This window comes from Ptychodera flava, chromosome 9 (assembly GCF_041260155.1).
Source record: "Ptychodera flava strain L36383 chromosome 9, AS_Pfla_20210202, whole genome shotgun sequence".
Lineage (NCBI taxonomy): Eukaryota > Metazoa > Hemichordata > Enteropneusta > Ptychoderidae > Ptychodera > Ptychodera flava.
Genome location: NC_091936.1, coordinates 13744357 through 13758215, shown reverse-complemented (window position 1 = coordinate 13758215; position 13859 = coordinate 13744357). Strand labels below are relative to the sequence as shown.

Sequence of the window (13859 nt, the reverse complement as noted above, 5' to 3'; positions counted from 1 at the left end):
TATTCATCGTATTTATCCGTCGATAAATCTGCTATAATCCTAATATATTTTTTAGAAAACATTTTGCTGGAAACGGGTCATGGCCTAGTTGTAAAGTACAAGTATGGTACACTTTTAGAGTATTATTTTCTTTGTTTATTCTTTAAGAGAAAAGGTCGATTGACCTTATTTACAATGTCACATGTCAGCTCGATAGCGTGCCATCGATTTGAAAGTAATGGGAACAAAGCATATGTTCCGACTAGCAAAGATGATGATATACTGTGATAAATGCACCACTATCAGTATTTTGTAATTAGGCCCTAACGCCCTAGGATAATTAATGAGACGGAGAACTTTCTCGTAACGTGGACTGGGATCATCAGGTATACACCCGAAAATATGAAGTTTCGTGTTAAATGGTGCGGAAGCATGTTGATCGGGTTCAAACATGCGTCTGAAATTAACCTCATGATCTTTGCTGGTTTGTTGCAAGACGATGCTGGCCATGGCACGGAAATCTACTTATTGGAATAGAAGTGGTTTGAGTTGCAAGAGAGTAGAATGTTGTGAAAGCGCTCTTGTAGCTTTTTCTTCGTGACAATCCAAATAATTAGAAACGTCAGCATATTTTCTTGATTTCGAACACACTGCCGTCCTTTAGCAGATAATATATCTCGTGATACGATATCATAACATCCAACAATAAATCTCTAAGGCGCTTTAAATAAAATCATTTGTTTGCCGTCCTCATGCTACTAAGTTTTCTGAGAAAATTAAGAAAACAAGCACAATGTTAACGCTATTACAAAAAATATTATTTTTCCAAAAGAAAGCAAATAAAAGATTAGCTTATTTTAATACGCTTGCGTTTTTGTCTGTGTCAGTTTTTTTCCCTGGCTGGCTGGTAAGTGTTTCAAAAACTCCAATGACGGCAAAGAATTTTCTTTCAATGGCCTAACAAAAAGACAAACAACCCTTACCAAGATAAAATCAATTAATTAATTATTTCATTTCCAATGGCGACGAGTTGGTCACCTTTTCCTTCAAATGATACGATTGGAACTAATTTCGAATAATTGGTTCATCATATTTTTCAAACTTCTCAAATTTCTCAAAAGTGTTAGGTGCCCTATAGCTGAATGTTGCAATAATACAGATTACTCATTAAGCAAGTGTTTAACTTAAAAAGAAAGCAGATGAGCCTTCATTTGCAGATTAAAACGACCCTACTTAACCATCCAATTATCCCAAATTAGTTCCAATCGTGCTTTAATGGAGACGCGTACCTTTCTTGATCATTCGATTAAGACATGGTTCCTACTTCCATTACTCTGGCCTTGCATGCCAACAAAATATATAGTCAACATAGCTTGAAATCTGCATTCTGAAATATTGAATATTGACTTCAAGTGCATGAAATCAAAAGTCCTCAGATTGTACTCAAAGTGGATGGTGGCAGCTGCAGAATGGTGCCTGGTCAGTTTTATTACGAACGCGTAAAGTTGTAGGTCCACCTCGGTAACCTTTGAGTAATACGAAACTCATTTCTATATAGAACAAACAATTTTCAGCAGATGCGTCCTACCTTGCATGACATCTAGTGCTAAATCCGACAAGACAAAGACTTTAAATTTCGCTAGGGTGAACATCTAGGGTCGTCTTTTTTCTCTTCATATGAAAGCAGGTACAGAAAACCAGCTGGTCGACCGCGTTAGTTTCCCGCCGCATATAGTAATTGAAACCCTACATCAAACGCATGTAAGTCATAAAAGTTTACTTTCAGCGAATTTGGTTCTGGTTGCATGAAAATAATCAAGAGTTATCTTCATATGTAACTTTATGGTACGCCCATAGACATTTCCAAAACACTCACAGCATTCTCACACCGCTATCCTTTCGCTGACCCTCACTTAAATGTATAAAACGACGGCCAGTAAGTCACATCTGTACAGAAGTTCCTGCAGCCGGAACTGGACGAGATTCTCTTGTACAACTAGAGGTAGGAATGTTACAACATTGTCGCTCAGAATTTGTATATACTAAAATTCGCGGCTTTGGTCCGACCGAGAAACTGCCAGGTGCTAATTACTAAATTGGGGTGGGTTTTGAGCTGCTTATTGATATTAATTTTTGTAGGAATTCATACAATGTATATGGGGAAATGTGAACTGAACTTTCATTTTTTTATTAATTTACATTGACTTAATGTCACTAAAGCTCTATATAATGAGAAAGGTCCACACTACATAGTTTCGATCAGGTTAAGGCGTGAGATAGGTTAGGGCGAGAGAGAGAGAGAGAGAGAGAGAGAGAGAGAGAGAGAGAGAGAGAGAGAGGGGGGGGAAGGAGGGAGGGAGGGTTCAGGGTCTGCTGGCTACGTTTGACGCTCTAACTGTTGGCCTAGACCAAGGTCTGCAAGTGACTGAAAGGCGGGAGATTCAATTACAGTGTGGACGAACCAAATTTCCGCCGATCTTTATCACAATCTCGGACCTGACAGAGAAACACAGCAGCAATTTGCCTGCGGTCGTATCTCGGAATATTCATTGAAATCGTTCATAGCGCAGTTTAATTTGTTTTCTTTTGTTTTGCCGCTCTGCCAAAGGTCTATTTCCGATTGAATTGTGTGTTCTTTAGGTTTCGCATACCGCTGGTCCTACTCCTACTCCGTGAGGATTGCACCGGCTAAGCTTCTTGAACTTTCTACCACCAGAAACCCGCATAGGAGAGCTATCGCAATAGGTTTTCAATTCAAATCATATTTCACTGTCTTGTGATAATCTTTGACTATTTTTTCTCTCTTTAAGGATGAGGTTCTCTCTGATTTGCGTGTTGCTGTGGGCAACCACTGCTTACTGCCAATGGAACACCAACATGAAAGGCAACCGTGAGGTTATGGTCCATTTATTTGAGTGGAAGTGGTCGGATGTCGCTAAAGAATGTGAAAAGTGAGTTAGTTTGTTTGTATGATTGACGTGGGGGATTTTATTAATGTCTTAAATGAAGTATGAAAAGTAATATTTCCCTGCTTGAAAAAAAAAAAAAAACTGTGTGAAACCCTTACGAACCTTGAAAACCTCCGGATTACTCTAAAAGCAAATAATGTAACGCGTGTCTTAGTGATGCTATCACTTGGAAAAAAACACAATCATGCTGTTCTCAAGCAAAACTTCTCTCGTAACTTTCTGCAACAGTTCTAAGCATCATTGATAAGTTTAGTCAGCATTTTGACAACACTCGTGATCTCAGTGTAACCAAAGCTTGGGTTAACTCGCGCCATGGTAACTCTTCAGCAAGTTTCCAAATTCCTCCTGTCACTGTTGACTTTGTGAAAAAGCATCTTTCTTTGCTCGATGAAAAGAAGTCTCCTGGTAATGATGAGCTCTCCTCGGAATTTCTGAAGATTGGTGCGCCGTGTATTGCTGATTGTATTTCTAGTATTTTTAATATGTCAATAACAAATGGGGTCTTCCCTACCTGTTATAAATGTGCCAGTGTTGTTCCCATTCCCAAGGGTGGTTCGAAAAGCGATGTAAACAACTATAGGCCAATTTCCATTTTGCCCTTACTCTCTAAAATCCTGAAAAAGCATGTTTATATTAGCCTTTTTAACTATTTCGCAAATGAATCATTTGATTGTTGAGTCCCAATCTGGCTTCAGAGAACATCACTCATGTCACACTGCTCTGATTAAATTGACGGATCACCTTCTTTCGAACATTGATTCTGGTCTCTTCCATGGTTTATTGTTTTTGGATCTACGTATAAGGCCTTTGATCTGGTTGACCATGATATTCTTACAGATAAACTTGCTATGTATGTATGGTGTTTCCCGGTCATCTCTCCGTTGGTTTCGCTCGTACTTGACAGACAGAATTCAGCTTGTTCAGTATCTTGGATGTGAGCCGGAGGTCTTATTAGTGGCGTCCCTCAAGGGTCTATTCTCAGCCCCCTGCTTTTTTGATTTTCATCAACGACGTTCCCCTTTGCCTTAACACGGGTGAGTTAGATATGGTCGCTGACGACCAGACTTTGTGTGTTTCAGGTAATAGCGTCGATCAAATTATTTCTCGTACGAACGATAATGTTGTCCCAATCTCATCGTGGATGCTATTGCAGTCAACATGGAGAAAACTAAAAGTATGGTTATTGCTTCTTGCCCTAAAAGACATGTCACTAACACTGAGGCCTCTATATGTGTCACAATACAAGAAACAATTATCTCTAATGTCTCTTCTCACATCCTTTTAGGCGTTTCAATTGATTCAACTTTAAGTTGGGATGTCCACTTTGATAACCTGTGTGATAACCTTTGATAACCTGTGTAAGAATCTATCTATCAGAATACCCCTCGCAAACTATGTCCGTTAGCCACTACGAGTATTTTTTTGGTTGTGTACAATGCACTGTTCCTTTCTTTGATTGATTATTGTTGCACTGTTTTAGGCAACATTTCGAAGTCAAATCTTCACCGTATTTACAAACTCCAGAAGAGGGCTGGAAGAGTAATTCTAGGGGTATACATGAGTGTTCCCTCACGAACTATCTTTTTAACTTTGCACTGGTTGCCGATTGACCTATGTATTGTCTATTTCACCGCGTTATTGACATTGAAATCACTGAATTGCCTTGCACCCCCTTATTTGAGCGACGTTTTTCATCGAATTTCATCAAACACCCGTAATGCAAGTCATGGAAATTTGTGTTTTCCAAAACTCAAGACTGCCACAGGTCAAAAGTCCTCTTTCCGTGCTGCGAGTACTTGGAATACAAATCCCCCTACGATTAGAAATAGCTCAACTTCACCCACTTTCAAAGTAAAGTTGCGGGATTATCTTATGATGAAGTTTACAAATGAGGGTTCAGATTTAGATTAATCTATTTTCTTTTGTTGCAATGAAGATGTTACTCATCCTTATTTTGAACACTTGCTGTATTTACATGTACATTGTATTGCTATTTATACGCATGTACTTTTTTTGAGCTCTCAGAGGGCTCTGATGTAAATTACAATTTGATTTGTAACTCAGATTACCCTCTTTAAATAAAAGTCCAACAATAATAATAATAATCATCATCATCATCATCATCATTATCATCATCATCATCATTATCATCATCATCATCATCAAGCATTAAAAAGGTGGCACTTGTGCATATATTCGACTAGTATGCCAAAATACACCGCAACTCATTTCCGCAACATAATGTTCGCAAACATCCAGGTCCACACGGATTGGCTTTCACCGAAAGTAAACGTAAAAAATTCACAAATACGCAATCGAGGTATAATGACACGTTTCACTTTTAATCTCGATACACTGCCCTCGCACTGTGCCGTCGAAGTGTTGAAAGATTTTAATAAATCATCGGAAGGGAATCACTACTGATTTCATATTGAACACAGGGCTTAACACCTGACCAGCAAATGGTCTCCTCAAAATTTCTCCAATGACACTTTCGCTTTAAGGAATTATGCGCCTCGAGAGTGAAAAATTTACCATTTTGCTCAAACTTTCCTCAAAACTACTTTCAAAAATTCTCATACCGAATCAAGAATAAAAATATCGGGTCACCGTGCAAAGTTTGGTACCAGAGAATCATTATCTCACCTTTAGTGATATTTGAAATTCAAAACGGCCGCCGTCCATGTGTTATTCTCTAAAGAAAAATACAATTTTCGATTTTCCTAGGACTAAGAATGCGAAAATTTGTCCTACTCCAAGAGCTTTAAAATGAGTCCAAAACAATTGTACAACCTCGAGAGTCGGCACATCTGTGTCCATTCTACCTGAATACAGAACATTATTATTCTTTGAATATTTTTAATCGCAATTACCCTCCCTTTGGACGCTATTATTCTGGTGAGTTGTGTATCATATCGAAGCGTAAGTTTCAGTGTATTCAACTGTTTGTGGTTTTAATGCACACTGCATTTTCGCGCCAATTGCTCATTTAAGGCATTTTTCTTGTGAGTTATTAAACACCTATTTCCTGGTCATGAGGGCTATAGCGCCCGTCTATTACCCCGAGAAGCCGTATGTTACGAGAAACACATCGCTATTCCCCGAGGCCGTAGGCCGAGGGGTATAGCGATGTGTTTCTGGTAACACACGGCCACGAGGGGTAATAGACGAGCGCTATAGACCGATAAAGACTGGGTTATAGGTGTTTTATAACACACCACATGCTCATGTTGTATTTAAATAATAACACACGCCAGCAAGGGCAAGATCACGATTTGTTGCCCGCCCAAGGCTGATGTTTGTGGTTTCATGTCGGTAATATTGATGATACCCTTGCCTTCGGCTCGGGCATCATCAATATTACCGTCATGAGCACCATCCCTTGGGCTGGCAACAAATCGTGACCTTGCCCGTGCTAGCGTGTGTTATTAATTTTATTACACCGAACAAACACTTGTTTTCGAAACTTTGTTCAGAATGCAGTCAAGTGTCGAACGAGACTCGCCACAGTGAAACGTTCTATTTGTTGCTCGATCGCAATGCTACATGAAGTTGAATTAACGTCTAAAAACGAAGACAGTGTTGTTCAAGCTTTTCTCGTTTAATGTACTAAACATCGTCGTGTACTTCAGGTCGAGCTAATTTCTTGTACCTTTTCAAAAGCCATTGCTTTACAGAAAATACTAAGTAAATGTACACGATGATGTGGTACGCGCAGAAAGGACGCGTGGTATTCCAGAACGTGGTAGCGGGCTATATCAGTGCACGCGACAGGGCTATATCACCTTAGCCGTGTTCTATCACGTTTTGTTCTATATCACGTGATTGAGGCTCAGCCAATCACAGTATCTGAATAATACGTGAGGTGTAATAAATCGTGATCTTACCCGTGCTGGCGTGTGTTATTAATTTTATTACACCGAACAAACATTTGTTTCCGAAAATTTGCTCAGAATGCAGTCAAGTGTCGATCGAGACTTGCCACAGTGAAACGTTCTATTTGTTGCTCGATCGCAATGCTACATGAAGTTGACGTCTAAAAACGAAGACAGTGTTGTTCAAGCTTTTCTCGTTTAATGTACTACAGAGTAATATCAGACAGAGTGGCAACAGCTATTGTTTAAGGCGTGAAGCGGTTACGTAAGCAATCCATGTTTGCCTCGCCTCACGAAGCTCTTGGCTCTCTTTTCCGAAGAGTGCCGACCATGCGCCCTTCGGTAATTTTCGGATTTTCACCAATTGTTCAGCGAAAGTATGTTCGACAAAGCTTGTGTTGTTATTGTCGTGTGGTGCTGATCGGAATTGATGTGCAGGCGAAAAGGGGAGTCTTTTGAGCTTCAGGAAAGTGGGTTTTACCGTTTTAAAAATTCCTCTCATATTTTTATGAATATATAATGAGTGTGTTTGAACCAAATTTGAAAGTCTTTTATTGATACTGTCTGGTTTTACTCAATGGTTTACGGTCAGTCATACCGTCTTTTACACGTGCGCCAAGAAAGGACATGTTTATGAAACTGCTGGCGTGTTATGTTTTGATTGGCGTGAGGCAGTGTTTCTGGCCTGAGAGCTCACAAAGTAACTATGGTTGCTACGCGACTGGCAGTACGATGCCATCTCGTCGTATGTTTCGCATAATCTCGTGTAATTATCAACCACAACCCAAGCCTCCAAAAAGTTTAACACCTTTTAAGCTCATTTTAATATGAAAAGCCAATAGTCTACAGAGACGACCATGGAACAAAAGGCATGCAAGTGTTGCCACTCTGTCTATGATATTACTCTGTGAATGTACTAAACTTCGTAGTGTACTTCAGGTCGAGCTAATTTTTTGTGCCTTTCCAAAAGCCATTGCTTTACAGAAAATACTAAGCAAATGTACGCGACGATGTGGTACGCGCAGAAAGTACGCGCGGCATTCCAGAACGTGGTAGCGGGCTATATCACTGCACGCGACAGGGCTATATCAGCGCACGCGACAGGGCTATATCACCTAAGCCATGTTCTATCACTTTTGTTCTATATCACGTGAGTGAGGCTCAGCCAATCACAGTACCTGAATAATACGTAAGGTGTAATAATATGTTATATAGTTTTTAATGTGTTTTGATATTTTGCACCGCAACCATCCATTGTGACAAATTTACTAGGCGATGTTTCCACAGCGGTTTCAGTTGTATGTGGTACCACTTTCTTTCAAAAACTATTCTAAGCATACCTAGCGACATCCTTAGTTACACTTTAATCTTTTCCGTCGATGAATTGTTCAAGTTCCTACGCTGCTGGAATGTTGGAAAATCTGTTTTGGAGAGAGTGTCGTCGCTTATCCCTGTAGTGTCGTCTGCAGCTTTGCAACAATGGCGTGTGACTAGAACGTGATGTGCGTCCGGGATGATCCCGTGACCGGGCACTTTTCCAAATTTTGGTCAAAAGTATTTCCCTAGGGAAATAGCTTTTCAAAAAATACCCTCTGACGTCACTTTTGTCGATTCAGGGGGGGACAAGACGTATCTATTTTATCGTCACGTGACGTATTCTGGCGAATCGCGACGTGGAATGACCATGTGGCGTATTACGGTATAAATACAGATAGAGTTATGCCTATATACGCTTATATAGAAACAGCATAGTTATGTTCACGCTACATGTAATTACCGTAGTACAATTTGACTGAACGGACATTTGCAGGTCAGAGCGAGCAAGTTTAGGGAGCGTTCAGTTATTACAGCCGGGAGTGGGCCGGCAAAACCCAGGGGGTCACCTTAAATTTGAAAGCTACAAAGGGGGGGGGGGTCATATATTTTTCAAACAACTCAGAGGGGGGGTCACTTAATTTTCATAAGTATCCGTCATGTCAAAAAGCAGTTTCAGTATTCAGAAATATTCTGGGAGATAAAAATGATTCGCTGCATGATTTCGTTCTCTGAAGTAATTTAACTGTAAATCTGAACAAAAGTATATTAATAATCTGTCACATGAACATCTTGACCTGGCAACTCTGAGGCTTGTCTTTTTGTAAATCAAGCTCACTGAGGGCAATGAACAATTCCTATTACTTACACATTAGAGATGTAGCAAGGTTTGTCAGGGAAATTATTTAACAGTAACCTGTAGACAACTGGCACCATGAACAGTGAAATTATACTTTTAGGTAAAATTCCAATATATACTTGTTGTCAACATCTGAACTTTCAAACACCCTATTTGAATCAAGTATGTTTGTATCAATTATCAAACACTTATAAAAGCGCAAATTAATTTAGTTTAGCATTGTAAGAAAATTATTCATAGTTTTCTCATAGACTCCAATGTATAGTGAATCAACATTTCGGTGAAATTCTAAAATCCAATTTCTTGCACACATATCTGCCTTTAACCCTCCTAGTCTACCTAAGTACTTTAAAATGAATTATCAAATGTCTATAAATACACAGATTTAGATTTTGTATTGAAAAAAATATAGTTTCCGCATAGACAACCATGTATAGTGAATCTACATTTCGGTGAAAATACGGCTAGTTTTCAATCGGGTTCGACCCTCAACATACGGCATCAGTCGCCTAGCAGAGAGGCCACAGAGAGAACCGCTCGGCTAAATCTCCACTCCCAAAAAAGAGTGGTTCAATAGCCGGCTAAATTCTAAAATCAAATTTCTTGCACACACATCAATTTATAACTACCCTGGTCTGATCAAGTACATTAATATTAATAATCGAAAGTTCATAAATATACAGATTTACCTATTTTTGTATTTGAAGAAATTATTCATAGTTTCCTCGTAGACTCCCATGTATAGTGGAGGAACATTTTCAGTGAAATTCCAAAATCAGATTTCTTGTATACATAGTATGCACCTTTAACAATTATATTCTAATCAAGTACAATTATATTCATTATTCACCGTTTGTATATGCAAAAATATAGCAAGTTTTTCATTGAAAAAAATTATCCATAATTTTATCATAGACTCCAATGTATAGTGGATGAACATTGTTGGTGAAATTCTAAAGTCAAATATTTTGTCCACATACCAGTTGTAACAACCCTATTCGAATTAAGTACATTCATGTCAATTATCGAGTATCTATAAATGCATAGATATAGTTTTGTATAGTGAATCGACATTATCAACAGCTGATTATCAATTAAATCAAAATATCAAAATTTTGTACACACATGCTTGCGCACAAATATTGCGATCCACCTGTAAGCTTAATTTCTGTCCAATACCTTGGGAGGGGGGTAATTTCAAAATTACAGCAAGTCAGAATGGGAAATTTGAACATTAACACCTTGTGAGTTTGTAAGGAGGGACATTTGGAAAAAAAATCTAAGAATCTTTTTTTGGGGATTCTATCGCCCCCGAGGTGTTTGTGTGTGCAGCTTTACTCAAGTAATGTGGGGGTCATGAAATTTTTGTCATCTTAAAAGGGGTCATCAAATTTTTTGTCCAATGGGTAGGGGGATTCACTTATTTTGACTGATGCGCAGGAATAATTTGCCGGCCCACCCCAGGCCATAATAACTGAAGGCTCCCTAACCACAAATAATATAGGCAGGAAATTTATTTAATTCTTATGACCCAGGTAGGTTGGGAGTGTTAGACCACCAGTGAGGGATTGATTTTTTTCACACTTTGTATTAGCATTCTTTTCGTGTGACGAATTCCAATCGCTCATTTGCTTTCCCCGCGCCAAAGGCGCCTGTACTATTTGACGATCGGGTGGTGGCGTACTGGCGGCTACTAGCGGATTCAGCGAGTATTATTAAATGAGCAGAGTTGACGTATATCTATGTGCGCAAGTTCCTGTGAATGAAGTTCAGTTTTCCTATATTTATTTCCCCGATGTTGTGTTGGCCATGCAGCCAATAACGTTATTTGTGAAGAAGCTTTTCACTTGCAATAACTACAGCAAATTCCTGTACCTGACTCACTCAATATCTTTCATATTATAACGTACAGAGGAAAAGATTTTGCAAAATATTTCTGTATGTTTATTTTGCTTAGTTTCTTGGGTCCTGAACTCTACGGTGGTGTACAGGTATCTCCCCCAAGCGAACACCGCGAGGTATGGAATCCACACCGGCCATGGTGGGAGAGATACCAACCCGTCAGTTACCAGTTGATCAGTAGAAGTGGTGATAGAAATGCCTTCATTGACATGGTCAACAGATGCAACGCTAAAGATGTTCTTATTTACCCAGATTTGGTCATTAATCACATGACCGGCGACGGAGGTGAGACTCTCTCTCTCTCTCTCTCTCTCTCTCTCTCTCTCTCTCTCTCTCTCTCTCTCTCTCTCTCTCGTATGTATGTATGTATGTATGTATGTATGTATGTATGTATGTATGTAGGTAGGTAGGTAGGTAGGTAGGTAGGTAGGTATGCCCTCGATGATTTTAGTGTGGTTATATTATGTGTAGGTAGGCGGGCATGTGTCTGGAGGATAGGTTGACTGTCCTGTTTTGTTGTTGTTGTTGTTGTCGCAGCGTTTTAACGTCACCAATTGACGATCTAAGGAATGATAACGTGCCGGTAGGATATCTGGTAGGCCGGGCGTTCCTATGAAAACAGCACAATGTGAAAGAAAAGATGCGCGACGTTTCAAAATACGAAAGAGTTTCAGGTTGGAGCAATTTAAGTAGCGTAGGTCAGGTTACTACAATCACACCTATTTTACGAGGCGTAACTATACTACTCCATGGTGTCAGTAGAAACACCTGTATGAAATAACCTACTTAAAAGATGTTTGTTTTCACTTCTAGTTAATGGAGTTGGTTCAGGAGGAAGCTCCTTTAATACTAGAAACTCAGCCCGTGATTTTCCAGGCGTACCGTATTCACGCCCGGATTTCAATGACGATATCTGCGACCGAAATATTGGTGACTACAATAACGAATGGGAGGTCCGCAACTGTCGTCTGCTCGGCCTTGTCGATTTGAAGTTGTCCAAGAGCTACGTACGGGACAAAGTCGTTGACTTTGCCAACGACATGATAAACATCGGTGTGGCTGGTTTCCGCGTGGATGCATGTAAACATATGTGGCCCGATGAGTTGAAAGAGATCTACGACCGATTTAACAATCTGAAAACACCTACCTTCCCGAGTGGAAGCAGGCCGTTTATCGTACAAGAAGTCATCGATCAAGGTGGAGAGCCAATCAAAGCTACTGATTACACACACCTTGGACGAGTGACTGAGTTCAATTACGGTCTGGAGTTGAGCAACTGCTTCTTGGGTTATAACCAATTGAGATGGTTGGCGAACTGGGGTGAACCATGGGGTTTACTGAATCGTAACGATGCACTTGCTTTCATCGACAACCATGACAACCAGCGTGGCCATGGAGGAGGGGGTGAAATCCTTACTCACAAACAAGCAAGAGAATACAAGATGGCAGTAGAATTCATGTTGGCACACGATTACAGCGTTCCTCGCGTGATGAGCAGCTACTACTTCACAGACACTGAAGCTGGCCCGCCTTCCAATCCAGATGGATCCACCAAAGATGTCGTCTGCTTTGGTGAATGGGTGTGCGAACACCGATGGCGACAGATCGCTGCAATGGTTTGGTTCCGTAGGGCTGCCTTCGGCACGGGAGTTGACAACTGGTGGGATAATGGGGAAAATGGCGGTAATAACCAGATAGCTTTCTCTCGTGGTACCAAGGCGTTCATTGCTATAAACGGAGACAGCTGGACTATGAATGCCTCAATCAACACAGGTTTGCCCGGTGGCAGCTACTGCAATCTGATTGTGGCCGACTACAACTCTGGTTCAAGATCGTGCACTGACGTACAACAGAACGGCACCCCTCACATCGTTACGGTCTCCGGCAACGGGTGGGCATCAATCAATATCCCAGCCAATAGCGATCCAGTGGTTGCTATTCACGTTGAAGCCACTCTTTAAAGCACAATATATCTGCCGTGGTCACTCCATTAGGATTGATGAATAAGCTTACTGGTGGATTCAAAATTATTATTTGATGCTAATTTAAAGATTGAAACTGTTTTCGATGTTAAAGTGTGCAAACAAGCAAATCGTAATTAAAGCCATCTTTAAGAATTCACCAAAATTATTGAGCTTGTGAATAATGTTATTTAAAGGGACAAAGTCGGCCATTTTTCATGAATTTTGTTTGATATGAGATACTACTTATATTGTTTGACATGTTGAAAGATAATGAATGGGTGACCATGCATATATTCGACCCCGGTTTCAGACACGATGCATGAAACCATTGCGGAAATGAATTATTGGTTATTTTCGCGATGGTTTCATTTAATTTGTCTCAAACCGCGGTCGAATATATGCATGTTCACCCATTCATTCAGTATCTTTCAACATGTCAAACAATATAAGTACGATCTTGCATCAAACAAAATTCATGAAAAATGGCCGACTTTGTCCCTTTAATTGATTTGAGCACAGGGAGAGGCGCAAAATCTACACATACTTTTGATGATATCTTTGTCCTCTCTGTGATTCCTTGATAAGGTCTAGGTACATAGTCGGCGATTAGGCAATGTTGTGGACTGACAAATATCATTGATATCAGCAATATTATGTGTGAATTTCGTGCTTCTCCCTGTGGACGAAGTGCTCACTGCCGTCGCCTATTTCATAAATGTGTTTATCTCGGGCGGTAATAGACCCTAAGAAAGAGAGTCTATGGTGCGTTCTTATGTGTGCAGTTTCAATAACGGTATATAGGTACAGCGAACAGTATTGATTTGATCTATGAAGCGATAATTATTGACCGTGTGCGTGTCGTCAATCAACGACGAAAACATCCGAGTCGAAATATTTCCGTTGCTTACAATCTCTGCATGGACTTTATCATGATTCCATTTGTCAACAAAATGTTTGTAATTATTTGATTGTTTTCTGGAGGCGGGTATATAATACA

General features: G+C 40.0%; 1 protein-coding gene across 1 annotated transcript; it reads left to right on the top strand.

Annotated features, from left to right (window-relative positions):
• The first annotated feature begins 1886 nt into the window (after positions 1-1886).
• LOC139140060 (alpha-amylase 2-like) lies at positions 1887-13025 on the top strand. The gene is made up of 4 exons (XM_070709064.1): positions 1887-1981; positions 2790-2930; positions 10954-11183; positions 11712-13025. Exons 2-4 carry the CDS (start codon positions 2791-2793, stop codon positions 12857-12859), a joined length of 1518 nt encoding a protein of 505 aa, XP_070565165.1. The 5' UTR covers positions 1887-1981; position 2790; the 3' UTR covers positions 12860-13025.
• Positions 13026-13859: the final 834 nt, after the last annotated feature.

Coding starts and splice junctions, on each gene's coding strand:
- LOC139140060 (XM_070709064.1), top strand. CDS start 2,791: ATGAGGTTCTCTCTGATTTGCGTGTTGCTGTGGGCAACCACTGCTTAC. Junction 2,931..10,953: donor GTCGCTAAAGAATGTGAAAA/GTGAGTTAGTTT, acceptor TATTTTGCTTAG/TTTCTTGGGTCCTGAACTCT. Junction 11,184..11,711: donor TCACATGACCGGCGACGGAG/GTGAGACTCTCT, acceptor TTTCACTTCTAG/TTAATGGAGTTGGTTCAGGA.